This window comes from Bombus bifarius, unplaced genomic scaffold, assembly GCF_011952205.1.
Source record: "Bombus bifarius isolate JDL3187 unplaced genomic scaffold, Bbif_JDL3187 scf7180000009145, whole genome shotgun sequence".
NCBI classification, from domain to species: domain Eukaryota; kingdom Metazoa; phylum Arthropoda; class Insecta; order Hymenoptera; family Apidae; genus Bombus; species Bombus bifarius.
The window spans coordinates 1,226,746-1,253,153 of NW_022884930.1; the positions used below are offsets into that span (position 1 = coordinate 1,226,746).

General features: G+C 38.6%; 1 protein-coding gene across 2 annotated transcripts; it reads left to right on the top strand.

The window, feature by feature from the left end:
• Window positions 1-11,132: 11,132 nt before the first annotated feature.
• Window positions 11,133-13,962, top strand: LOC117213973 (UPF0602 protein C4orf47-like). Of its 2 annotated transcripts, XM_033459725.1 has the most exons (4): window positions 11,133-11,376; window positions 11,446-11,636; window positions 12,214-12,487; window positions 13,510-13,962. In XM_033459725.1, exons 1-4 carry the CDS (start codon window positions 11,307-11,309, stop codon window positions 13,893-13,895), a joined length of 921 nt encoding a protein of 306 aa, XP_033315616.1. In that variant the 5' UTR covers window positions 11,133-11,306; the 3' UTR covers window positions 13,896-13,962. The 2 variants fall into 2 exon arrangements, 1 of the variants encoding a protein (XP_033315616.1); XR_004488756.1 differs by lacking the exon at window positions 13,510-13,962 and having other exon boundaries at window positions 11,133-11,636; window positions 12,163-12,272.
• The last annotated feature ends 12,446 nt before the right edge of the window (window positions 13,963-26,408 follow it).

Below are 26,408 nucleotides of genomic sequence, written 5' to 3' on the forward strand. Positions count from 1 at the left end.
TTTAGGGCGTAGGAAGTCAGCGGCCGGAAGGTCGGCAATCTTCGGTTAAGTAAACCCACGGGTCGGTTTAATTGCATCGTTTAATCGCGGCAGGTGGGCCGCGGGATTAATTATTTAAAGCCCCTTAGGCTAACGTCGAATTAATGGACACGGCGCCGCAATGCCACCGCGGCATCGATAATTCTGCAGTTCTGTGGCTTCTCCCATTGGTCCTGGGACGCGTGCCGCTCCTACGACATGGGCAACCGGACCACGTATCTCGTCTGATGCTTAACCATCGCCTTTCTGGCGATCTGTTTGTGCGGTTGCTTCGACCATCGAACAACATCCTCTTCAAGGAAGCTGCTGGCAAAGATCGATCGGCTTTACGTCGTCGTCGAGCTGACTTCTGCCAGTTTCGAATTAACGAAGCAGAAATGTCTTGCCCTGGTCGTTCAATCCGTCCATTGCCATCGTGTCAATGTTCTTTGTCATAAAACTATTCGCGTTGTTTGAACGCGTACAGTGGAAATATTTGGACATTCAACATAGAAAACTTTGATACGTAACAGCGTATTATGCGCGTTATGTAAAACATTTTGAAATTTAGACGTTACAGGTTAATTTGTTGGAAACACTGTCTTCGCCCCCCCCCCTAGAGTTTACCGCAATTAATAATTTTTCAATTACTTTCCTCCACGAGGTTTATTAATCTAGTACAGCGTAGGAAAAGAACGAAGGAACAAAATTCATTATCATCGCGTAGTGTACAAAAGAATAACCTGGGGGGAATTAATTATTCCCGGATAGTGTACTAATTGAGTTGTTCCCTCTAAAAGTGTTGTTTGAGTTAAAAATATATAATTTATCTAATTAAAACTTCTCCAAAGCTTTCAGAACTTGGAGAATAAAAAATTACACTTCTCCCGTGAATCAGAAATGGAACATTTCGAAGATTAAAAAGTTTCAAGGAACTTGAATCGATGATTTTTATCCTGGAATTAAACAGTGAAAATCTAATGGACGTTACCTTTTATCCAATTGTTACGCGGCTTTCGGAGTGGACAGGTCGTCAAATTTTTATAACGAAGCCGACGCATGAAACTTTTGATTACAGAGCACGCGAGAATATTTTATTTCACGGTCAGTTCGTAGCGTTTACGAGCAATAACGCGACAATTTTACGGATCAAACCCTTCACGGTAAGAAACATAACTGTGCGCCTTGATAAAATTATTGTTCTCTTGGTTTATGAGTGCACGAACAAACGATCTTTATCGTCGGAACAAAAGAGGGACCGCACTCGAGCATTTTTCTTTGAAAGGAAAATAAACGAGCAGGCGATGTTCAATGCGCCAAGTGGATCGTAAACATTCGATGCATAGGCGACGGTCTGGTCGTAGAATTTGAAAAAATAGCGTGAAACTTTCAATTCGATTATTTTACCATTGAATTTCTTTTTTAGCAAATGCACCGCTACGCGTAATTCATAGATATAATATCGATTATGCGTATTAACACAAGCTATAAGTAGATTTATTCAAAATATTTATATTCTAACTACTAAATGTACAAATTATGTAGAACGCATCAAGTCATGCGATATTTGTGCTAGAATAATTTATGAAGGTACCGAAATGTAAATTATTCCAACCACTCATGAAGCACAATGACGTATATATCTCTTCTGTAATGAAATTCTCAATGTAGAGTGGACGATGATTTTAACGCAAACGATTACTAGCTGCTGCGCATTCTGTGTAAACGGAACAAATGAAATAGGAATAGAGCATTAATTTCGTCTCAGATTAAAACTTCTCCATAATTTTTCAAAGTAAATAACACTGATATTTCAAATTATATTCTGTCGGGTAAAACACGAAAGGAATATCAAAGTGAGTTACAGCCAGCCACATTGATCAACTTTATGAATCGAAAAATAAGGAACAACGATGATATTACAAATATTGTCTTTTTAAATTCACGTCAGAATTTACAATTATTTACGCTGTGTTCTTGCGATGAATGAACTTGAGGAAATAAATCATCTGCTTTTTTAAACTTTTTAATCGTATAGTCAAATAATGAAATTAAGAAATTGATAAAAGGATCAGTTTGGCTTCTAAGAGGCTCGTTTGAACTACGCAAATGAAACTGATAAAATTTGGATTAACGTTAAATAAATAAAACTCTGATTACATAAGTATAACTCCGATGCATCAGGAAAATAGTTTCCAGTAACGAAACAACATAAATAGTTTCCTTACGTCGTCCAGTTAGCTCGCATTTTTCAGAAATAAATTAATTACGTATCTATTTATCGATTTCGGACCCTGTTCGATACCATCGGATTCTCTCGAACAAGCGTTATAACGAACAAATATAATTATAATCTGAAATTCGACCAAACTTGCAGGAATTGTTTTCCGGCAACTATACCGATACTCATTGAACATTAACATCACAATGAACTACAGTTATTAAATTCCTTTCGAAGTAATTACAGCGAGAACTTTCGCCAATGAAAAGCTTAATAGAATCAACACTGACCGTTCGATGCGCTAAAATTCCATGTTTAAATACGAAAATACGACCACAATTTTTTCAGGAATTATTATTTTTCATATTACTTGACACGGCGGATTAGATCCGTAGACTAAAAAGACCCTTTAGATTTAAGCATTAGATTCAATTAGAATCAAACACACTATAAATTCTTCTAATCCAAGTTACAGTACCACGTCAAAATAATTTACTTATAATTCTCAATGAGAATTGATTGTAAAAAGTCTACCAAATAAAAAAAAATATATTTTTCACAGGGAATATATACTATAGTTCTTATTGTTCATCTTTATCTATTAGTTTATATTTCTTTATACAGGGTGGTAGGTAACTGGTGGTACAAGCGGAAAGGGGGTGATTCTACGCGAAAAAAGAAGTCGAAAATATAGAATAACAATTTTTCGTTCGAGGCTTTGTTTTCGAGAAAATCGACTTTGAATTTTCGCTCGGTACGCGTGCACTTTATCGCGTCTCGTTATAACGGATCTCACCGTAGATCGTTGTCTCGATTGAATGTAACGTCAGCAGCATATTTCGATTTCTTACAAAACAAACTACCGGAATTATTAGAAGATGTACCGCTGAGAACTAGAGGAAGTTTAATTTTTCAACAAGACGGTGCACCGCCACATTTTAGTCGTCATGTGAGAGATTTTTTAAACCAACATTACCAAGGCTGGATTGGTCGTGGTGGAACAATAGCTTGGCCACCACGCTCTCCTGACTTAACTCCACTTGACTTTTATTTATGGAGCCATATTAAATCAATTGTCTATTCTGAAGAAATCGCAAGTTACGAGCAATTGAAAGAAAGGATTATTGTAGCCTTTCATACTTTAAAACAATCGAATACGTTAGAAAGTGTTCATAGAAATTTAATTAGAAGAGCAGAAGTATGTGTTCGGCAGAATGGGCAACATTTTCAGCAATTTTTGTAGTAATAAACTTTATGATTACTTCATATTATTTCATTATGTATTCCTAATTTTCCGTTACGGCAAAAACAAACTTAAACTGCGATAATATCCATCGAGACAACGATCTACAGTGAGATCCGTTATAACGAGACGTAATAAAGTGCACGCGTACCGAGCGAAAATTCAAAGTCGATTTTCTCGAAAACAAAGCCTCGAACGAAAAATTGTTATTCTATATTTTCGACTTCTTTTTTCGCGTAGAATCACCCCCTTTCCGCTTGTACCACCAGTTACCTACCACCCTGTATATTATTCTATATTATATCCCATCTTGTTCTATTCATACACGCTCGCATCTTTTCAATAATATATTGATTATATCGTAAATGATCGTACAGGATCGACGCGAAAGAAAACTGCGTGAAATGATGGCGTATTTGTGAATTAAATTTTCATGGTCGGGGGTATAACATTCGGCGTTGTCCCGCAAAATCCGGTAAAGGAGCACGTTATGATCGGTAGTATCGCCGCGTTTGACATTCGTTTAATTAATTACTTTGCTAATGAAATTTTTTATTGCGGGTCGCGATACCGTATTATGATTGAAGTCGTTTCGACCGTTTAAGGGTGGTCCGGGTGGCTTTACCAACGAACAGAAATGTTTTTGTTCCGGTTAAACTCACGATGCTCAACGAAACTTTAAGCTTCCTTGGGAAACTGTTCTTAGGGAAAACCGTTACACGAGAAACCCGGCAAAGTTGCTTAAGTAACTAAAGAAAATTCTTTGCTGGTATACTCAGCCTTCTAATGCAGACAGAATTTGCCACCGAGTTAATTCCAAATACCAGTCTTCAGCAGGATTCTTTTAAAATAAATAGAATTATACGTATACGAAGATTCAGATCAATTAGTTAAAATCTTATATCTTGGAATACCTTGCACATTGTTTCTGGAAATCACGATTAAAAATTCGACGTTATGTGACGATTATTTCATTGTAAATAATTTTAAATGACTTAACGATAATCTAACTCTAATTGTCTTTAACATTTTGCTTTCCTTCGATTTCTTTCTCTCCATCGACAAATACGTATACCTGATAGTTTTATGCGAACCATAAAAGTACAAAAATGCACAGAATGTTTACAATGCGCAAAGATATTTAACGTAGAATATTCTCTGTAATTTCTAACGAGCGAAACAAATTTCGGTATATTTCAAATTCGAAATATTTCAGCGATATTTGGTATATTTCTTTGCTTGTATTTATAGAAATATGTATATGTATGAAAATCCGGAACCGAATAATAAATAACAGTATTCGTTAAAAATCCTCGGTTCCATAAACAGTCGCTAAATTTCTGCGTCACATCGAAGTACAACGAAATTGGATACAAAAGAAATGAGTTGTCAAACGAACACGAGGGAAAATCGGATCGGCGTCGAGAAATCTCTTCTGACTCGAAAAACAGAGACAACCTCCGTTCATTTTTTGTCAGGTCGTGTTGGAAGCAGCGTTTCGGTATTCTCCAGGGAATCCTCCTCCTTCTCCGCGACGTTCTTCCTTTCGGACTAATGAGATCGAGTCAGGCCAAGGTATGTTCCCAGAGACCGATAGCAAGGATCGAACTGCGCTTCCTTAATTTCGTTATCCTGCGATGAACGCATATATCAAAGAGGTCGCGTTCGTGACAAACTTCCTGATTATCCACGGGTGCACTCGCCATGGGGTGAAACGAATGGCACACGGTCGCGAAAAACAGGGAACTAACGCGGAATTAACGACCATTTGGAAAGCTCGATACGCGACACAAATCTAATCGCATCGATATTTTTTCGTATTGACTGCACGGTTCTGCTCGAGTTCCATCATAGACGCGAAATGAAATCAGAGAAACATTGTAATTAGAATTGTAAACGCCGACAAAGACTCGTTTCCTCTAACTTCGAGCACATTGTCGGATCATCGTTAACAGATCACATCGATATTGATACTTTTGCGTCTAATGACGCACACGGTGCGTCATCGATCGTTTTCGAAATAATTTGCCATTGGAGGAAAAATCCGAATAAAGAATTCTACCCCTTCGCAAGTCTCCGGTGTAATTCTTATTATCGTATTAATACGTTCAAGTCATTTTTCATTCTAATCATCCTTAGCCTTTTTATAGTTATTTTTACGTTTGTCAAGATGAATATTATCTAGCCACAACGAACGATCTCTAGTTTTCTCTTAAAGCGCGAAAGTGTCAATTATTACAAGTTTCGCGATATTTGTCTCCCCGTTACTCTTCTTTCTAAAATAATTACAAATATGGTGAAATAATTACAATAACGGCTTAGGTGCTTGTCGTTATCGTTAATGAAATGTAAAAATTTCTTAATTCGAAGCTTGATTTCTTCGATCACGCTCGTAGCAAGAATCGGGTCACGGAAGAGATTATTCGTCTGACATTGTAATAAGTACAAAAAAAAAAAAAAAAAGAAAGAAGAGAGTAGGAGGGGCAGCGAGAAAGAAACGAATAAAAAATGGGCTGAATATCGAGAATGGGGAAGGGCAAACAGTATCTACGCGTTCGGGACTTTTAAATTACCTATCTTCCGGTGTAGCCGGCCTCCAGATAAAGAGGATGACCCGAAACTCTCGTTAACGCATTAATCTTTTCTGGATCCTCGCGTTTCTAGTCATTTTTTGCACGACTCACACGGATTCACGGCACAGAAAATGATTTTCAGCCCCCGCCTCCGCTTGACGATTCCACTGCGCCCGAGCAAACTAATTGCCTCCTAATCGCGTTCGTGCAAGTCCAGGCACCTAATAATTCTTTTTTCACAAAGTCGCCCAAATGATTTTACGGCGCTTTTACGAAAAAGTCGACAAGATACCAGGTATATTTAAAAATATGGAACCCGGGTAGAAAATCATATTATTTACCAAATATTATAACAAGTACTGTACTTGAGGCATTCTACGTATCTTTACATCTTCCAACTTCCTATAAATGCAGAAAAATCCGCAGTCAAGGTGTAACCTACATTTGTCGCATTTATCTCGCGATTTTCGCCGTAATCCTCGCAGCTGGGATGCCGATCGTTGCTCGGATGCTGTATGATCGGGATTACTCAAATAATCGTTTTATTTTCTGATGCTAAGGCAATTAATTCTTTATTATTACTTTCTAACTAATAATAACAAACAGACGATGTATATCCATTTATGCTGAGCAAGTGACACGTATAACAGTAAATAACAAAGTCAATTTAAGAAATAACGTTTGTAATGTTTCTTTCCTCTATTTATGGACACATACTTTACATTTTCTGCCGAATATATTTTCTCAAACTTCTAATTACCGTCTTCGAACCTTCGAATCAATATACAAAACACGCTCGTCCGCTTCGGACATCTCGACATCAATCGGAAACCGACTCTTTCGAGTTCGTACGAAGTACTATAGTTGCCTGGAACTCTTTCCGTGTTCCAAGGTGGAGCAAGTTGGACCGCAGCAACGCGGGAATATTCCTTGACCGGAGCGTCACCTGTCAGACCTTATCCCTCTGAGAACCACCTTAAAAGAAACGACAGAGTGGCCGCGATCCTTTCCATTTGCAAATTAAACGACCACGTCCTTGATTTCAATCCGTGAAACCCAATCTCAGCTTCCCTATTGTATCCGGGACTTAAGCCCGGCAACTAGGCGTTTAATCTTAATCGATCTCTCGAAAGGCAGATATATATCCGTGTCCTTTTCTCCTTTTCCTCCTTCTCCGGTAACTCGGCTTCCTTTCAGGAGAGACCGTCTCCATTCCGCTTCCTTTTTCCGACACCTTCTTTTCCGATCTCACCCGACTCTCCTCTCATCTTCCGCCATCCACCGATTTCCAACTCGAGAGTCGAGCTCTCTCTCTCTCTCTCTTTTTCTCTCTATCTCTCTTTCTCTCCCACACTCTGTTCATCTTCCGTTGGTCTCCTTAAAGCTGGGCGTCGTTCCCTTTTGCCTCGTCTTATCTTAATGGTTCGCCCCGGCAATCGAAAGTTTAGTTATTATCGCAGCCGTTGTCGCTCCGGTTCCGCGAGCCGACTGCAGCCGGATCCCATGAAAATATGGCGGCAGATAGGGTGCAGGAAATTGCCGGTACGACGCGTACCCGATTCCGCGGTGGAGCGACCGATCCTCCGAGAGATTCGCTCCGGGAACGATCTGCAGCTACGTTGAAAAGGAAAGTTGTATTGTCGCCTCTCTGGATAATGGAGTTCCCCGCTTCCGCGAACTTTATCACGAACCTACGGCCACGGCATCGTGATGCGCTTTACAGTTAACGACGTTTCAAGGGATTTCGTTCCGTTTCGGTTGGATTCGGCTGGGTTCTGCGGTTTCGCCATGTTCCAATTTTTAAGAATATTTCATCACAGTTTGACATTTGCTTTGTAATACCACCGGTCGATACAAATAGACGAACGTGCTCTCTAGAATAATCATGATAGCGAGTCATACAGTGGAATAGCGAGCGCAAAGTCGAACATTAGCATTGAGCGAGCGATGATAACGACCGGCGTACACTATCTCTGTACTTGTATTTAAAGCGATTTTAATATGCACTGACTATTACAATTTTATCATCCGTCTCTGTAATAAACCAACACTTCTAACAAATACGACGAAGTTTGTATTATAAGACTAGAGATCAGTAGACTGCCAGTGTTTGCGTAAATTTATATTTTCATGATCGCAGCTAATTGCAGTGAGATTTTCTATTGAATATTTGATTAACGATTCGACGAAATCTCGAACGTTGCGAACGTTTGCGCGATCGATGAAATTGTCGTTTCAGAGAAGGTTAGGGAAATATGTAATTTGAAAAACTACTTTCTTTTTGTCTGCAACACTACGCAAACATCCTAAATCGGAAAACTGCATGTACGCAACACACGTGCCGCTGTACGATCAACGAAACGTGGCAATAAAGTTGGACCATTCGCTCTACGTAACAGCAATTTACGAATGAACGCTTCGACTCCGCTTCAACAATTTGAAAGTGGATTGAGAAAAACTTAAGCGAGACGTTATACGCGGAAAGTTTACGTTTCTACGGATTCATAACGCAACCTCGGCTGGCACTGCTTTTTAGAATATTCGTTAACGAATAATTCGTCCGCGAAACTTAAAGCAACAACCGTGCGCGTGTTTTGACTCGGTTGTAAATTCCGTGCGCGGAATTTTACTCGGTGTGCTCCATTTCGCGCTTAATGCGCTAATTTTCGCTACATCCGAATGCACGTCCGTATGTTTCAGGCTCGCGTGTAAACACACGTCCGCTTTATCCGGCATAGCTTCGCCATTACATCTGTTTGCCTGCAACTTAGCGCAGTAACCTTAGTTACGTCTGAGAGCGTGTACACGTGCGCGAGAACGCGGCCAGACCGAGTGGACTGTAAATCGTCGGGGAACATGGGACGAGACAGCGTCTTTTTGCCGAATGTCTGTGTACAGTCTGCTACCGACTACCGCCAGCGAATTTGCAATAGCGCGATAGTCAAACACGAAGTAAAGCTACATTTAAATTGCTATTTAGGTCACAGGAGAAAAATATGCCAAATATAATCAATCCGAATTTTGCAGACAATGTTTAGCCTTTGAATATATTAGGTTGACCGAGAAGTTTCTTTCGTTTTATGAGGAAACAATAGACGCACAACGTTTTTGGTTTTATAGTATTTTGCCGAATTACGTACGATCCATTTCGTTCTGTCGAGATAAGCACCGCGACATTTCACAGACTTGGTTTTACGTTCGCACTGTTGTAAAAAACACGTTTGCGAAAGAATGACACTTCGCGGGCAACCTAATAGAAAGTTTTATAGAAGAGCTAATTTTAAGATTAAACAACCGAATGGAAATTGTCGTCGTTATTTGTAGGTCGAAAGAATGTAATCTTTCCGTTTCACGATGTCCAATTTTAATTTAATGGGGATTTTTCTAAAAGTGAATATCCGCGAACGTAAACTTCGATTTTGAAGTTGAAAGTTAACGTTGCCGATAATGGTCGAAGATTTACGGTAACGAAACTTATTCCACCGATTCAGCTTGTTCTTGGTGGAAGGATTATTCCATTTCCATGAACGAAAACTCTTGTCCCGAATAATTATGCGAATCGTAGGTTGGAAAGTACACTCTGTCTGATCTATGTATATAAATCATGCGCAAGCAGATAAACGGTGTTCACAAACAACGCGGTAATGAAATGTTTCCACCATTACCATTGCGAATGGTAACATCTCGTCTGGCAACATCAACTCATTAAGAACAACTCATTACCGTGAAGAGACCGGTTAGGAACGTTTCATCAGTGGCGAAAACGTTTTCTTGCCTATTCAGTTATCCGAAGCCGAGGAATCTCAAGAACGACGAATGTCTGTCACGAAGTAGCATCGATTCCGTGACTGCTTGTAAACCAGAGCGAAGATTTTCCAAGGATTGCGAGGATTTGCAATTACATCGGTGTTCGTCGAAAGGATTTTCATTCACGCGAAATGTGTCGAACGTCAGCAAGCGAGAATCGAGTCGATACGAGCCAAGTTTTATCCCAGATTCGAAAGTTTTTCGGTTTCACAGACTTAATAAATCATACTTTATCGATGGAAGATGGCTTGGAAAAATTTGTTTGCGATTTTTATCGCTTAGGGTGTTAGTAGCGCGCGTTCGAATAATTTGTCGAGCCATTGTACACGATGTACAGGGTGGTTGGTAACTGGTGGTACAAGCGGAAAGGGGGTGATGCTACGCGAAAAAAGAAGTCGAAAATATAGAATAAAAATTTTTTTTTTTTTATTTTTTTTTAGAAATCTACAGTGAGATCCGTTATAACGAGACGCGATAAAGTGCACGCGTACCGAGCCAAAATTCAAAGTCGATTTTCTCCAAAACAAAGCCTCGAACGAAACATTTTTATTCCATATTTTCGACTTCTTTTTTCGCGTATAATCACCCCCTTTCCGCTTGTACCACCAGTTACCAACCACCCTGTATATTGGATTCAATATTTTTTCGTTATCGTGACAAATTTGTTATACTTTGATTATTGATGCTACAAAGTAGACAAACAAGTGTCGATAATATCTTTGATCGCGTCTCTGACCGTGTTTGCGTTCTTTGTACGTAGAAAACGAATTAAAAGGATTCAATTACATTTGTACTTATTTCACTTGCAACACATTGCTACTCGTCTTAGATTTTACCTTTCAATTTTATGTACTTGCTATGTATATCGTCAGTAGTTCTGTTTGTTTGATTTAAAGGTATAGTCACGTTTTATAGAACGATCTCTTGTTTCGTTTCTTTTTTGTATTGATCGATATGTCGGTAAAGAGGATAACAGTTTTAAACAAGCTGAACTTTGAATCCTTCTAGGGCCAATAGCTCCATAAATCTAGTATTTCGCGATGAATAAAATATTGACTGCGAGAAGAAGTGCCGAATATATCAAACATAGTTACCGAAAAACGTGTTTTGCTTCAATTTTCCGAAAAATCGACGAAACAACGTCCGAAGGACCCTAAAGATTTTAAGATCACGTTGAAAGATTTCTTTTTCAAAATATTTGAAGAACAACTACGTAAGTGCCTAAGCGAAATATGATTTAAAAACGATGCTGGTAAAAAAGACATTTTCTTGAAAAACTCTCCCATAGAAAGATCTTCCGATGTTGAAAATTGAATTATCAACGAATTTGTTGTTTGTTCGGACAATTGACGCTCAGGATCATACGAAGATCAGATAAAATTTCAGGTTATTCGTATTTCAGATACGAAATAAAATAAGTTAAAGTATCAAGTCGGATACAACAATGGGGAAAAGGAGATACATATTGGAACCTTTGGGCAAACGATTTGGAAAAACGGATCTCGATAGAATAGGTAAAGTATACTTCGTCGATGGATGAGAACTTCCTTTACTCGCTGATACTTCTGTTTTATTTTCCGAAGGGTATTTCCACGATCCATCCCCGGCACCCTTCGACAAGCATCAGGCAATTCCTGTGAAATTTCGCGAAGGTATTGAAAAAGGACCTCAAATGCTGGCGGGGCCATCGATTGATCTATTTGAGGAGAAATTCGTGCGAATTTTTGATGGAGAGGCATTGCACGAGCCGTGGCGCATCGAAGCGAAAGAACAGGTAATCGCACGATGTAATTGGGTCGAATTCATTCATCGCTGGCAGCGTTGTCTTTCTCCGTGTGTTTGGCATCTGTAGTCACATTTCGAAATTGAAAAATCGAAAATTTCTTACGCAATTCTCCGAGTCGTAAATCGAGATTTGAAACTATTAGGTTGTCGGAAGTGTCTTTCTTTACAACGACTCATCTTTATACAAGTACGAAACCTAATCTGTCGAACATTGTGATTTTTATTTTGATAGAACAAAATGAATCGTAGGTAATTCGATAAAATAATACAAAACGGAAAATGTTGTGCATTCGTTATTTTCTTATAAAACGAAAGAAACTTTCCGGACGACCTAATACATTAAAATTATTGAGGAATATTACAAAGTGCAACGAGATATCGTTTAAATTCGAAATTGAAGAATCTAAAATCACAAAGTTAATTTTCTATCGGTTGGAATTTAAAGTTGTACCAAAACTTAAGAGCTATTAAGACACGCGTCAAATATGGAAGTTTGAGGAGTCTTACTTTTGCAGTTCTAGCGACAATGCTAAAGAAGCCAACTTGATACATACACCGTTTCGCAGTTGGAACGTGATAAGGCAAAAATCGGGGGAATTCTATTGCCACCCTCTCCTGCCAAGAAACATTCCACGCCTGGCGATTATCATGGATGTTTCGAGAAAGTAACTTACTTCAGAACTGTGCCAGAAGAACGTAAAAAGGGAGGACGGAGACCCGAACTGCCGAACGTGAAGATTAAACCCAATCCTCTCGGTGGTCCAGGATACGCCAACATTTGCTTGAATCCCTTTCCATCGTATTCCTACGATCCTTATGACCCGCCGCAAGAACGCGTAGGTAATGGATTTTATTTTGTAATGGACTATTTTGAAAATTCATGAACACCGTAACGAAACATCTGCGCCATGATTGCACTGGTACAGTTTGACACAAATGTGAAAAAAAATATGGTTGTATTTTATTACCACATTGCGAATTTTATGGATGTTTTATAAGACACTTGGAAGTTGCAAAATGCATAAAACGAACTCGATTCGCAGAAACGTATGAAATATCCAAAGTGTAACACGGGTTATGGCGTTCAGTGGGTAAAACAAACTTCCATCTAGGTTTCATTATTTAAATTGCATTCATAAAATTACGAATTTGCATAAATATCCACACTCTGCTTATTACGGTGCAAATGAAATTTCAAAATTTCGTACAACAGATACTTTCGAGCAAGCGTTCAAATACGTTGGTGAACGAGCATATGCTACAGCGTCAAATATCTTCTAATTTTTGTATTTGCTACGTCGGTCTCGCTTCTTATTTCTTATTTTTTGTTCGTTACTCGTCCCTGGCAGCGGTAGACAAGACAGACAATATTATCGAGGTAATATACAGAAGGCTTCTAACGCGGAAAAAGATTGGAGACCCGCGTTCACCCTCGTTTTCGCTTTTTTTTCTCTTTTTGGTAACATTTTGTTTCCCAAGCTGGTGCAACTAATTACATTTTTGTCGTAAGAGAGGAAAGAAAATGAAACCTAGCTACGCTTAGACGGCTGCTTTCTTTCTCCTCGCTCTTTTACCGTGCTCTATGCGAGCTTCCAAACTTCTGTCGAGACTAATTTAAAAGGAAAAGAAAGAGGTCTTCAAACACGCAGAGTTAACTAAACCGGTGATTTTCGCTCGCTTAATTATTATTAGCCTGGTAGATTAATTATGTACCGGTCGCTCTGTGGCGAGTCACGCTGAATAAAGATGCTTTCTAAAAATACTACATCGTGTTCCACGCGCGTTCAAAAAGAAAAAAAATGATTTATTACTTTATATTAATTAATTTTCCTTCCTACACTAATTACTCTCAAACGCAACAGTGCAACCGGGACGATTTCTGAACGCCAGCGCGCCACTGGATCATTTTCCGCCGAATCCTTACCAGGACAAGGATTTTGGACCTACTTACGTACGACCGGTTGATCACGCGCCTAAAATAATAGGCCCTGGTATTCTTTACGTTCCATTCCCAAAGAAACCCGGTGGAAATCACTCTGGTTGCTTCCACAAATTCCCATCGTATTCTAGCGAGCCATACGACAAAGCTATCAAGGAAACGCGTAAGCCTGTTAGTATGTTTGTCAGTGGCGGGCCATCGCGGCGAACCAAGTATACTGCTAGCATAATTGATCAAGTTACCAGAACGTCTTGTAACGCGACGAATTATATGGATTATAAGCCACAAGTTTATCCCTTGAACAAATAAGAATTCTCACTTCGTCATTTATTATTTTCAAGGGATTTCATTGGGAAACAATATTTTATAACGCGCGTATACTTTTCTATAATTTGTACACTTTTTAATAAAACAGTGGTATGAATTATCCAATAGGCGGTGTATCGAATTTAAAACATCGCTTTTCTGCGAAAGACGGAAGCTACGACTTGTCATATTTCGTCCTCTTCGATTCATTCAACTGTACTTTCATTCACCGCTTACTTGCTCCACCCTCTCCTTTTAAACCATTGAAACGTTAACGAAAAAGTTCTTAAGACGAACGATTATTACCTACGCTACGTTCTTCCTCTAATACACACATTTACATCCTTAATAGACCAACGAGAGCAATTATATTGCTCGCCACTTCACTCGACTGCTCGCAACACTCGCGTGCTTTTCAGCTGAAGCAGCAGTGCAAAGGGAACAATTACCGCGAGACCACTAAGAACACGTGTAACACGGTTACTCCCGGTTCTGTCCTTTCTTTTCTTTCTCTCTCTCTCTCTCTCTCTCTCTGTCTCTCTCTCTCTCTTTCGCTCCCTGTCTTCGTTAGTATACGCGTTTAACAGCTTACACGCATGCAAATGGCGGGACAGTTGAAAACGGTGGACACGTGGTAAATACGAAGACTGGGCTACGTGTCTACGTACAGGAGACGGCCCTTCCAAAGCGAATCACTCCACCACGTCTGAACTTACTAATGAAATTCTAACGAACTTGCCATGCCGCGGAGTCCACTTGCGGTAGTCTCAATTAAACGTTCTTGGCAAACATCGCGTACCAGCACGACAGCCTCGTTGCGTCACTTAAACGCTCGCTAACACGTTGCTAAGATCATGTGTTTCACTGTCTGTGATTGTCTATGGCTAAACTAACGCTTTCATCAACTGTTATTATTCCCGCGAATAAAACGATCCGAAGGCTAAAATATTCGTAACGAATTACACTTTTGCTTCTAAGTGTCCAGCATATTACAATTTCGGAGGGAATACTGGCTTTTTCAGGTAAATAAATATTTTATATTGTAACGTTATTCTTTTGCGGTATCGAAGCTTAGTTAATTTTATTTTCAAATGACAGTCGAATTTGTTATAATGTTGTCTCTCAGGAAAGTACGAGAAATAGGCATAGCGGATAATTGACGGAAAATTAAGCGACGAACGACGAAATCCCGCGAAGCATCGATGATACGACGAGACGACGAGTCCACGACGCTAGCGAAACAAGAGCGAAACAAATTTCCGTTGATCCTTCCAGCCACGTACGCGAAATCGCATTATGAATACCGATGGACCCGTGTTTTCCAACTTTTGTTCCTCTTGGTTCTTCTCTATTTTTATCTTTATTTCGACGAGAAGATAGAAAGAGACACATAAAACATTTCGCCTTCGTTGTATCGGGAGATTAATTCCGCTACAGGTACGAGAAGATACGAGCAACGTAATCTGAAACTTTCATTAGCAAATTTTGAACTACGTGTGAGGAAATTGTAATGACGGGAACAGCTGCTAATAAATAAGTCCCAATAAGTGTACAGCATTCGACGTGATGTTATGGAAGAACATGCAATGCGGAATATTATAAGTAATAAAAGTTAACACAACTATACATATTGTAGTATCGTGGACAAATGGCCTAAGAAATATCGGGTGAACCATAAACAATGTCGCGAGATGACATAAGTGCTGACAGGCTCGTCAATGTGTCGTTGGTTCTTCGGTCAAATAATTACGCGGAAAAAAGGTCTACCTGACCATGGCCATAGACGGTTGCGCAACACGTACGTGGTGGAACTATGAGAAAAGACAAAGGAATGCTTAACACGTTGACTGCCACGACACCCGTATCCTGGTGACAGGTGTGTACTTGCGAAGAATCGTCGTAGGTATTTGAAAAGATATTCCAGAGGAAATAATAAAACTATTGAATTGTTATACAAGTATTACGAAAATGGTTTATTAAAAAATTATTTACTCGTATTACTAAAATATCGATGGGAGTACCTAGCAGAGAATGCTTGGCACTGCGGCACGTGTGGCCTGACGAAGATTTCAGTGAAAACACGCGTGGCGGTCAACGCGTTAAGGGAGAAAGACGAATTAACAGTCAGTCGTGAGTTGAGAAGTCAGAGAATGTGGTCAGCGTTGTGAGAGTGTGGAAAGAGAGCGTTAGAATCGTGGTGACGAGAATTGTATTAACTATTTAATTAACTATTGAAACTGTTGAATTAACTATTTAATTATCTTAGTTATAGCACATTACTGTATTTAGTTTGCGTTGAATAACCATCGTTTCCTGATTAATCCATTTTAAATAAATAATAGTAAAACGCTACGATATTCAATCGGAAATCTTCGATATAAATGTTTTTCTTTCCTTCGCAAATGAATATCTTTCGGTTGAGTATAACGAAATAAATCGACCCTAGTCAGTGATCTATAGTTAAACGAATTATTTCTCTCCGCGATTAATTCAGTACACACTTTAGGTTGACGTGGAATATAATGGAATCCGACAGAGCCGAAGCAATCGAGCAATCACAGACTCTTAAAACGCGCGAAAGGAGGACGAAGAGCGAGAGAACAGAGGGTAGAGAATATTCTTGCATCGGGCTGCAATAAGCGTTTTCGCTCGGGCGGCAGCCTGAAAAATTTTCAAGTGGGCGTTTGCTGGCAGGCAAAAAATGGCGTCAGGTAGGTATGATTCCACGAGATTTATTCCGTGGCTGAAGTCGGCCATTTCTCCGTGCCGTGTCGTTGCGCCGGTATTAAACATTCCAAGCATTGCGATACCTTCCACCACTACTACTATCCTCCGTCTTCTCAACCTCGATACACCCTACACGATGCGTATAGAACGTTCGACCAACACCACACACATCCACGCGATCATCTATGTACTTACGCGTATTTATACGCGCGTGTACGTATAGGGCGTTAAAAATGGAGGGTGGTATTTATAACACGCGATTCTAGACACCGAGACAACGAGGAAAATCGAGGTATAAAAATGATTGAGAAGCTGATTTTTCAAGTTGTGAACAAGTCAATCGTACTAGGTTGTCGGAAATGTGTCTTTCTTTTACGGACACGTCTTTTACAGCGACGCATCTTTGTACAAACACGAAACCTAATCTGTCGAACGTTGTGATCTTTATTTCGATAGAACAAAATGGATCATAGGTAATTCGATAAAATAATATAAAACGGAAAATGTTGTGCATCCATTGCTTCCTTATAAAACGAAAGAAACTTCTCGGACGACCTAATATTACGATAGAATTACAGTGGAAGTAGTACGAGTCGATGAATCAGCCGACAGACGTTTCTTTCTATTTTACTCTCATAATTCTAAAGATTAGAACACTGACGAAAAGCGAGCTTAACGTCACAAGCGGAAATTGTTAAAGCCTATAACGATTATTGTTTGGTTTAAATTTCAATTTAAACAAAGGTCAGAGAATATAAAACGAATGAAGAATTCATACGAATATGTATCAACGTTACGATAAAAATCTCGTATTCGCGTATTGTAATAAAGTTGAATCGCTCCTTTAATTTTTACATCTACCACGGCTCGCGATCGTTACTTTTTAATCAATCCTGCCACGCGCGTTATTCAATTTTTCCTTGTAATTCCAAATTTCAATCGAGACTTTACGAAAATATCTCCAATTCGTACGACGTTTTGCCAATCAGATCAAGCGATAAAATGACTCTCCTGACTCGTACGAATACATTTTATACAAAGTTTCTCCTAGTTACCTCGCGCGTCTAACCATCCAAACGAATTATCGCGTCTTACGATAAAAAATGGCCTGATACGAACGAGGTACATAAATATCGATCACTTATTTTTATACACCCTATATATGGAAGTACAAACGCAACGACTGTGGATGCGCCTGAGTTTCTTCTCGGGTTAGTAAGAGGAACTCGCCAAGAATAGGAGCATCGCGAGGCAAAAGCAAAGAAGATCGAAAAATATGCGAGTTCGACGAATCCAGTGAAATCTCTCGCAGTAGTCTTGCTCAGCCGGCAAAGCTCTATCCCAGTAAACCGAGGAGATGCTTTGCGGAAGCACACCGGAAACGGCGCAGCATATGCCGCTCTCTAAACGTCGACATCTTTACGACGATATTTCGGGTTTTACCCCGAGACTGTTAATGTTTGCTACATGTTTTGCTTGCTTTATTCTTTTATTCTATTTCCTATGGTCCGGAATTGTAAAAAAATGAGACGAAGATTTCAAAGCGTAGGTTGATCGACGATGAAATAAATACGCAGGAAATGACTGACATTGAAATACAGATACACATAACGTTAAACAAAATACTACGATACTTGATATAAGTTACCTATTGATACATATATGTAGTATCTTAAATAGTCTAGAGTAAGGACAAGAAAGGATGTTCTATTTGAAATGAAGTTTACTTTTATTTTAACGAGCAATACTCAATGTAAAGACTGACTACAATATATTCGTACGTGTTATTTTCACACTAGGCACACAACTTCTGTCTTCCCAAGTCAGAAAATGCTGACCCTCGACCCTCGCACCCTTCTCCCACTCTTTTACTCATTTAGCTTTGACATCATCAAGGCATACACTCTTCCCTACACTCTCTCTCTTTCTCTCTCTCTCTCTCTTTCTCTCTTCCCCAGCACTCTGACGATTCTTAGTTTATACCTTAAATTTACAACTTGTACTATCCCGAGAAAACTCGAATTTAATTATATGACAGTCCAAGCGTATACCCCTTTTCTTTGATATTACATATATGCGTGAGAAGTATAAGAAATTTCTTTATTTAAGTTTCTGTAACTAAATTACACGCGAATGAAAGTTATCGAATTTATTTAAATCAAGAAAACGTTCTGTAGCGTTGTGAAGGTAGCGGATCAGCGTCGTGTTAATAAAACTGAATAAAACCTGAGCGAAGGCAGAGAGTTGCCATCGAGACAGGTTCATTCGTCAGAAGAACGAGGCGAAGTAAATTTTTCGCGGGGCATACGATCGCAAAACAACGCTAAGGGGATCATCGTGATAAACGATATCCTTTTTAGCAAGGCTTCCCGATCAGGAATCCCGCGGGATCGTTCAGCAGAAAATTCCATTTCCCGTAAATTGTAAAGGCAGCTCGCCGCAGCGAGCAAACGTAGAAGACCGCCAGGGATATAATAATTCCACGCACGGCCATTTTTCCAGCTCAGCGAGGCCGAACTGCAAATTATTAAACATCCTCCTGCTCGTTTTCCCCTCACGGGGCCCGTCTACCGGTTATTATCGACTAACGATATTATTCATCGCTTCGAAGCGCGTACCGTCGGTCTTATAATTAAGGCCAACGAGATTAAAGTGACATTCTCCTCTCTGCTAAATTGTCTCGCTTCCACGTTCCGGCCGAACGATGAAAAATAAGGAAACGCACGAAAGCGAATATGGAACGAGGCCAGGAATAATCCTGCCCGTCTTAGAACGTGTTTCTCTTCATCGACCAGTTATTTTTGTTTCTCTTTTTTCTCTTTTCTTTTTGGAAATCGAACGCTCGTGACCCCCTCTTTGAGCAGGGATTTACTTTCAGTTCCGCGGTCGCATTGTTCGTTCGTGGAAACGCTCGGAAGCTCTTAGAAAATGGCGGGCATGCTTGAATTTCACGTGATCGATCGTGTTCCGACATGGTTTATTGGAAACACGGCATTTCCAGAGTGCAATGCTAGGCAGATCATTTCTGGCATCCTTGCTACTTTCGCGATATCTTCGACTAATGTAATAAATAACAAGGAAATTTGCAAGTCGTAACGGTACGTGCCACGATACGAACGAATTATCTTACGTGACCAAGTAATAGCTTTGGCTAATTGTTTGCAAACGAAACAAACGAGATTCTAGTATAATTAACAAATTAAGATCTTTGGGCAATGCGTAGTTTTGTTGTTGTAAAAATAAATTGGCGATACGTATATCGTATACGTGGAACAACGTAAAAACGCGTTGACATGTTTACGCTTGTTATTTTCTTCCAATAAATAAACTTATGGAGCTGGATAATTAAAAGTATCAAATGTATTCGTATAAAAAGCGAATGGTGGGTGACATTTCAGTAAATAAGGTAAGAAAAATAATACGTACTGTACGTAATTGAAAGGTAAACGATAGAGATGGAGAAGAGTTGCAAAGGAGCGACAAAGTTGAGGAAATAATTAGACCAAGGAATGAGGAAGATAATCAACGCGTGGTATCCGTACGAGGATAAGACAATGGACAAAGAACCGCGAAGGTCCAGCAAATAAAAGGTGGAAGATAACGAGCGGGGGGAACAATCGAGGATATTCGTAATTTAATGGAAAGAAAGCCATTAAAGAAGAAAGAAAGCGCGGTACAAACAAAATGTGACGTAAAACAAGAAAGATCTTTATCGAAATATAACGAAAAGATTTAATTTCACGATTTAACATCGCGATGTAATGAATTCTTTTAAAGCGTTGTAAATAATCTTTGAAGAAAATAATCGCACACGGAGTTACGCGCGAGTGATAAAAGAGAGTTGAAGAGAGAAAAAAATGAGGTCGAAGAAACGTAGAAAGGGATCGAAAGAGAGAATGGAGATGGGAGGTTCGGAGAGTTTGAAACGAAAGAAGAGGGCACGTTTCAACAGGAAAGCTGCCGTAAAGCCAGCCGTTTCAACGAATGTTAGGAATATCAATCTCCACGGGCTAAAACCAACATACATATCGTAAGAATGGGTTGAATGAGGATCAGCTGGAGCTTGCAAGAGTATCGAATATCCGCGAAAGATCCTGCTTATTATCAGGTAAAATGAAAACGAGACGCGGTTCATCGATTCATGTGGCGCGGCTCGCCTGTCGATTAGCTCAAAAAGCACTTGCCGTGAAGTAATTCCTTCATAAATGTTAAACGTCTCTTTCCATTCGGCGATTTTACCGAAAAGACGATCAAGACAGCCTGGACTATAATAATCATAAAATAACGATGGTAGGAAGGTAAAAATTACTCGAAAAAGGGCATGAGTGTATCTGGAAACCTCCCATAAGGCAAGATTTACAAACTTCTTTTTGTAACGCATAATAATCACCAATGAATGAATTACGATAAAATAATTTTTAAGCTAAATTAAAACAATTTACCTTACGTAGCGTATAACGAGATTAATTTTGAAAGTAACTATAGGTGGAAAAATCGAATGTCTCTCTTTATATATATATTTATGGTATTAATGTCTGATACTAATCTCGTTAAAAGTGTGGCAACGCGGTATATTTCAATTTTATTCATTCTCATATGGATAATTGTGTAACAACATCGTTCTGAAAAATAGGGCCGTTGATCTACATATCGGCTGGAACGTGTTATTTTAAGCAACTATCATTTTTAAAAGGGTTCTGACGGAGTATATTTCTTTCACAAAAAAAAAATATCAAGTTCCTCGTAGTAATATAGGAATATTGTCGATGCTTCTTTTCCTCTCGTTAATTATTTACCAGCAAATTCAATCAACCGAAAGTGATATCCGCTTTTAACAATTTCAATCGCTTTAGTTCAATAAAGGATGCCTCGTTTTAATATGAAAAACTAATTTTCGTCAATTTTTCATCAATGCTTCGATATTTTTAATTTTATTGGCTTCTCGATGAAATTTCTATAAATCGAGTTCACGCGAATTATTATTCTTCGATTTAGTTCAACATTTTTTTACTTCAAAATTTAGCTCGAAGGCGACTGCAATGATATCTGGAATGAATGTAAAATTTACCATTTGATGTCCAAAGAAAAGTAACGTTATGTGTTATTGAAAATACGTACATTATAGAAAAATTGTTCGTTGATCGACGTTGATAACTCGTGTGTTAAGAACATAATTGCGCCCTCTGCGAAACGGAAATAGCAGCTTAAAACAAATTTACATTCGCGGATATAACTACACGAAAGAGAGCCAGGAGTTGCGGGATACAATTTCCGGATGCATATCGTACAGCACACCGTGCGTAGTTATTGTCCCCTCGACAGTTATCCGATCATTTTATCGGACTATGCTAGAATGGTTTATATAAAATAATGTCCGAGAAAACCGCTCCAAATGACTGGCCACTGAACGTGAGTCCATTGAAAAACCGTTCGAAACATTTTTTCCCCGTTCGTCGAAGCTGCTCCATGCGCTATAAATTGCATTCCAGCCGTTCTTTTACGCAAATTGTGGAGAGAGAGAAATGGAGATAAACGAGGAGATCGGTACGGAGTTTTTACGGATGGCATAGAGAAATTTAATGGAGAATTTCCGAGGAAAAATTGGTACTAAGAAACTGCGGTACGGTAAAAGAGTTTGCCGTAGTCGAGAGGATAAACTGAAATTATGAATTCTAACGAGGAGTCAAGCGATACCGAACAATTTTTACCATCACGGCTACTGAGAATTATTAAAAATCTTGTCCGTTGCGATTAAACGAAGCGGAGAAGAGAAGAGAAATTATTCTCGAACGATGCGTTATGAACTTCGAATAATTTATGGTCAGTGAACTACGGGTAAACGAATTTTTCTATAAATGCAACTACGAAGTTCGGACTCTAAATGGAAATTAATTTGTTTCGTTACTTAAATATTAGAAGCAGAATACTCTGTATTTATTTATTCATTTAGATTCGTTATAAGCGTATAAAAATTCGCGTGAAAATGTGTTGAAAAAGCGTAACCAATTCAGCTGAATGTAAAAATTAAAATATCTTCAATAAAAGTTTTATAATGGTCGGTACATTTATTTAGTAAAATACGTCACTGCGAAGAGAATACTGTGCAAGGCAAATAAAGAATGATAGGTATACTTTGTGCAATACCAAAGGAACAAATTGATGGTATCGTGTATTTTTTCTCTTATTCCTTTCAAATCAATTTATCGTTACGGCTTAGAGGAGACAATGTTTCCGAGACAACTGCTGTCATATCAAACTGTCGTTTTCTGGGAAATATTACTTTCGATTATCCGGAACTTTAAAGAGCCGGAGAAAAAAGCTTGCTATATCTGAGGAGATTCTTGAAAATATCGAAGACTCGATGGAAATAGAAACAGCAGGCAATATTAACATAGAATTTTATTAATACGCAACTTTTAATTCTCTTGCGATTTGAATAATTCTAATATCGCATGCCATGCCGTAAACCGTGTAATTTTCCTGCGTCCTGTTGAATTATGCCCTTTACGACCATCGTGTCGATCAAATCCGAAATTTCCAATAATTATAGACAATATGTGTCAATCTGAAGACTCAGTCCATCGGTAAATCCATAAATTAAAATATCATTATAACATATAAATTATAATATAATATAATATCGTTGAATCAGCAACTTTGAAATAGATATGAAGTACACCAACAGACGAATACCACGATGACTAGCATTACGGAGAGCTAAAAGATTCCTTATACATTTTTCATAGCATAAGAACAATAAGAGACAAGCAGACATTCACAATGCATATGTAAAACATACAGAACATGCATATGCAACGACAAACAGTAGGGCACCGGAAACGTGAAACAATGCTCAACCTACCGCAGGGACTGCGGGTCAGCCAAGACCAACCGAAAACCGCAAGATACGACTTCAACCACCTAGAACCCGCAGAAGAAGCTTCAGACATATCCAGAAGCGTGAAATATGCATCAGAAACCAGAGGGTCATGCGAGATGCCTTGCACTGCCACGGAAGCTGCAGGACATAGTACTAAAGCACCCCAGAGTATTAGCTCTTTGACACGTGTATTCCTGAAATCATGAAAGTGCAGTCGAAGCGTCAAGGTGCATGGGGACACTCGTAACTCTTCGATCATGCTGATTGGCGATACGTTGCAAAGAATGAAAAAAAAAAAGGGAACGAATTGAAGAAAATGTTTCGTTTGGGGTCTGCTAATGGAATAAAGCACTCTACGGTTAATCAGGTCTATCGAATTAGTAGATTCTTCTATTAGGATAGCGGCCTGTCAATTTAGGTACTGAAGACCAGGTCGAAAATTATACAAGGTGGTTGGTAACTGGTGGTAAAAGTGGAAAGGGGGTGACTCTATGTAAAGAAAGAAGTCGAAAATATAGAATAAAAATTTTTTTTTTAATTTTCCATCGAGACAACGATCTACAGTGAGGTTCGTTATAACGAGACGCGATAAAATGCACGCGTACCGAGCGAAAATTCAAAGTCGATTTTCTCGAAAACAAAGCCTCGAACGAAAAATTGTTATTCTATATTTTCGACTTCTTTTTTCACGTAGCATCACCCCCTTTCCGCTTGTACCACCAGTTACCAACCACCCTGTATATGCAAAAGCGAATAGTGGAACGAGTACCTGTAAGAATTACCAATAGTGGAAATAACGAAAGAATAAAGGAAATAATGGAAACGGTGACTAAAGTTTGCCTAATGTGGCTCAAGGTAGTCCAAGGTATTATGTTCAATCGTTGTCCATTTGATACGATACATTTTCAGGCTTACAGAGGCGCTGAAACGTTGTGTATAATGATCAGCATAATGAATACAAATAATTCTCTGGTTGTTCTAGATAATATTTCGTCAGCAATGAAAACAGGATGGTAAATGGAAGAATCAGGAGCATCGACGAGTTTTAATCGGTGTAATCAGACTAGCGCAGCGTACAGAGACTCAAAAGAACGCAATCAATGCGTTATACGATTTTCAGTTCTGCATTCGTTTTACACAGCAGCAAACAATTGTGTACACCGATTGGATAAAAGGAAACATTTATACCGACGATTTTACTTGTTTTTTGCCACGTTATTTTCTCGTTATGCGGGTTTCTCCCGTGAAAAGAATGTGTTTATAGCTGTGGGAATTGCGTTTATCCAACGGTCTGGTTCGTAAAAGAATTTTGCTTAAACTGTGCTAAGCGAAACTGGAGGATTTCTTAAAATATTTTTGAAGGTTTTTTTATTTGTTGCGTCTGTCTGTACAAAAGATAAATGTCGATATTTGTCGAATCAATTACAAGGTGATAATTACGAGTATCTGGAAGAAATGCTTACGCCCTTCTGTTGCCGGAATGTTCTTCAGGAGACAATGAATTCAATTGTCTTGAGAATGTTTCCGTCTTAAACGAGCCGTAGATTTACTCCACTTGTCCGCCCACTCGCTTCTCCTCTCTTCTTCTTCCGTCTGCTGTACCTTCAAGCTGACAGTGATAAACCGGGTGTCTCGCTTCTCTCAATATTGCTTAGGTAAATACCAAGACACTATCTACGTTTCCTCGTTCAATAACTTTATTTAAAAGAAAAAAGGTGTCTTAAATTAATATTTAAATCAGTTTTACTTCTTATTACAAGATACTACTGATCTTCGGGAGAAGTTTCGAGTTTTGCTTCATTAATACAGTTTAATAGAAAGTTTCAGCAGCTGCAACATTTGAGTAAGGGCACCGATCGTAAAAAATCTAAAAAGATATATGTCATTAAACGAGAAGCTGCATTGGATTTCTTTTTACGGTGCAGTAACTTAACAAATATTATTTTCATTTAATCTGACAGAGTTTACAGTTGGAATAGTGGTAAAAATACGAACTATCCGAGGGTTAAACATCGATGTTCAAGATGGTATTTTGTGTTCATTCTTCTATTCAGTGTAATTTCTCGTTTATTCGATGCAATTTTCAATTTTTCGTTCGAAAGGAATCAGTGCGTGCTCCATGGTTTGCATTTGCATTCGTTTTTCCATCAGAGTTCCTTGATATTTAATCGTCTTAAAGAACGTTTTCAATTCAAGAAAAATGTCACTTGCTTTCACATTAGCAGTCAACACCTCAAAGACGTTATGTAAGATATCAAATGATTTAATGTTTTATATGGCAGATATATTGAAAGCGGACACTGAATGAAATTTTCAATTTATAAATAGAATGGCTATAAAATTTGTTGCATGTAATACCATCATAAGCAAGTATATATCTCGCCTTCTTTCTCATTTTCTAAAAAAAAAAAAAAAATATTTGCGAAAAGAAATCCAAAATATTACTTTCTTTATCAGCTTCGTCCGAACTAAAAACATTAAATCTAAATGGATTCATAAAAGTCGATATTTTAAACAGAAAGAGCCGCTTGTCGATATCAGATTTTCCATAAGTTGGCTTATAGATCGTCCAACAGCCTTGCTTTTATTTCACTATCAATTCACATTCGTTAGAAAAATTCAATTTACATAATAGAATTTATACACTCGAATATAATACCTTAACCAATATTACTAATATTGTTATTTTTAACGCGAAAATTCCTCTCACCTATCGTGCAACAAACCACGTATTTTCATTATGATATGATGATATAAAACGTTATTGATGAAGTAAAGACTATTATTTATATATGCGAGTAAATTTTCTTTACGATACGAATTCTATTTGCAATTTAAAAGCAACGTGATTCTACGCGGTTTGTTTGGTTTACTCTTTCAAGTTTCCTTCGGCAGCTTGTTCCGTTTGC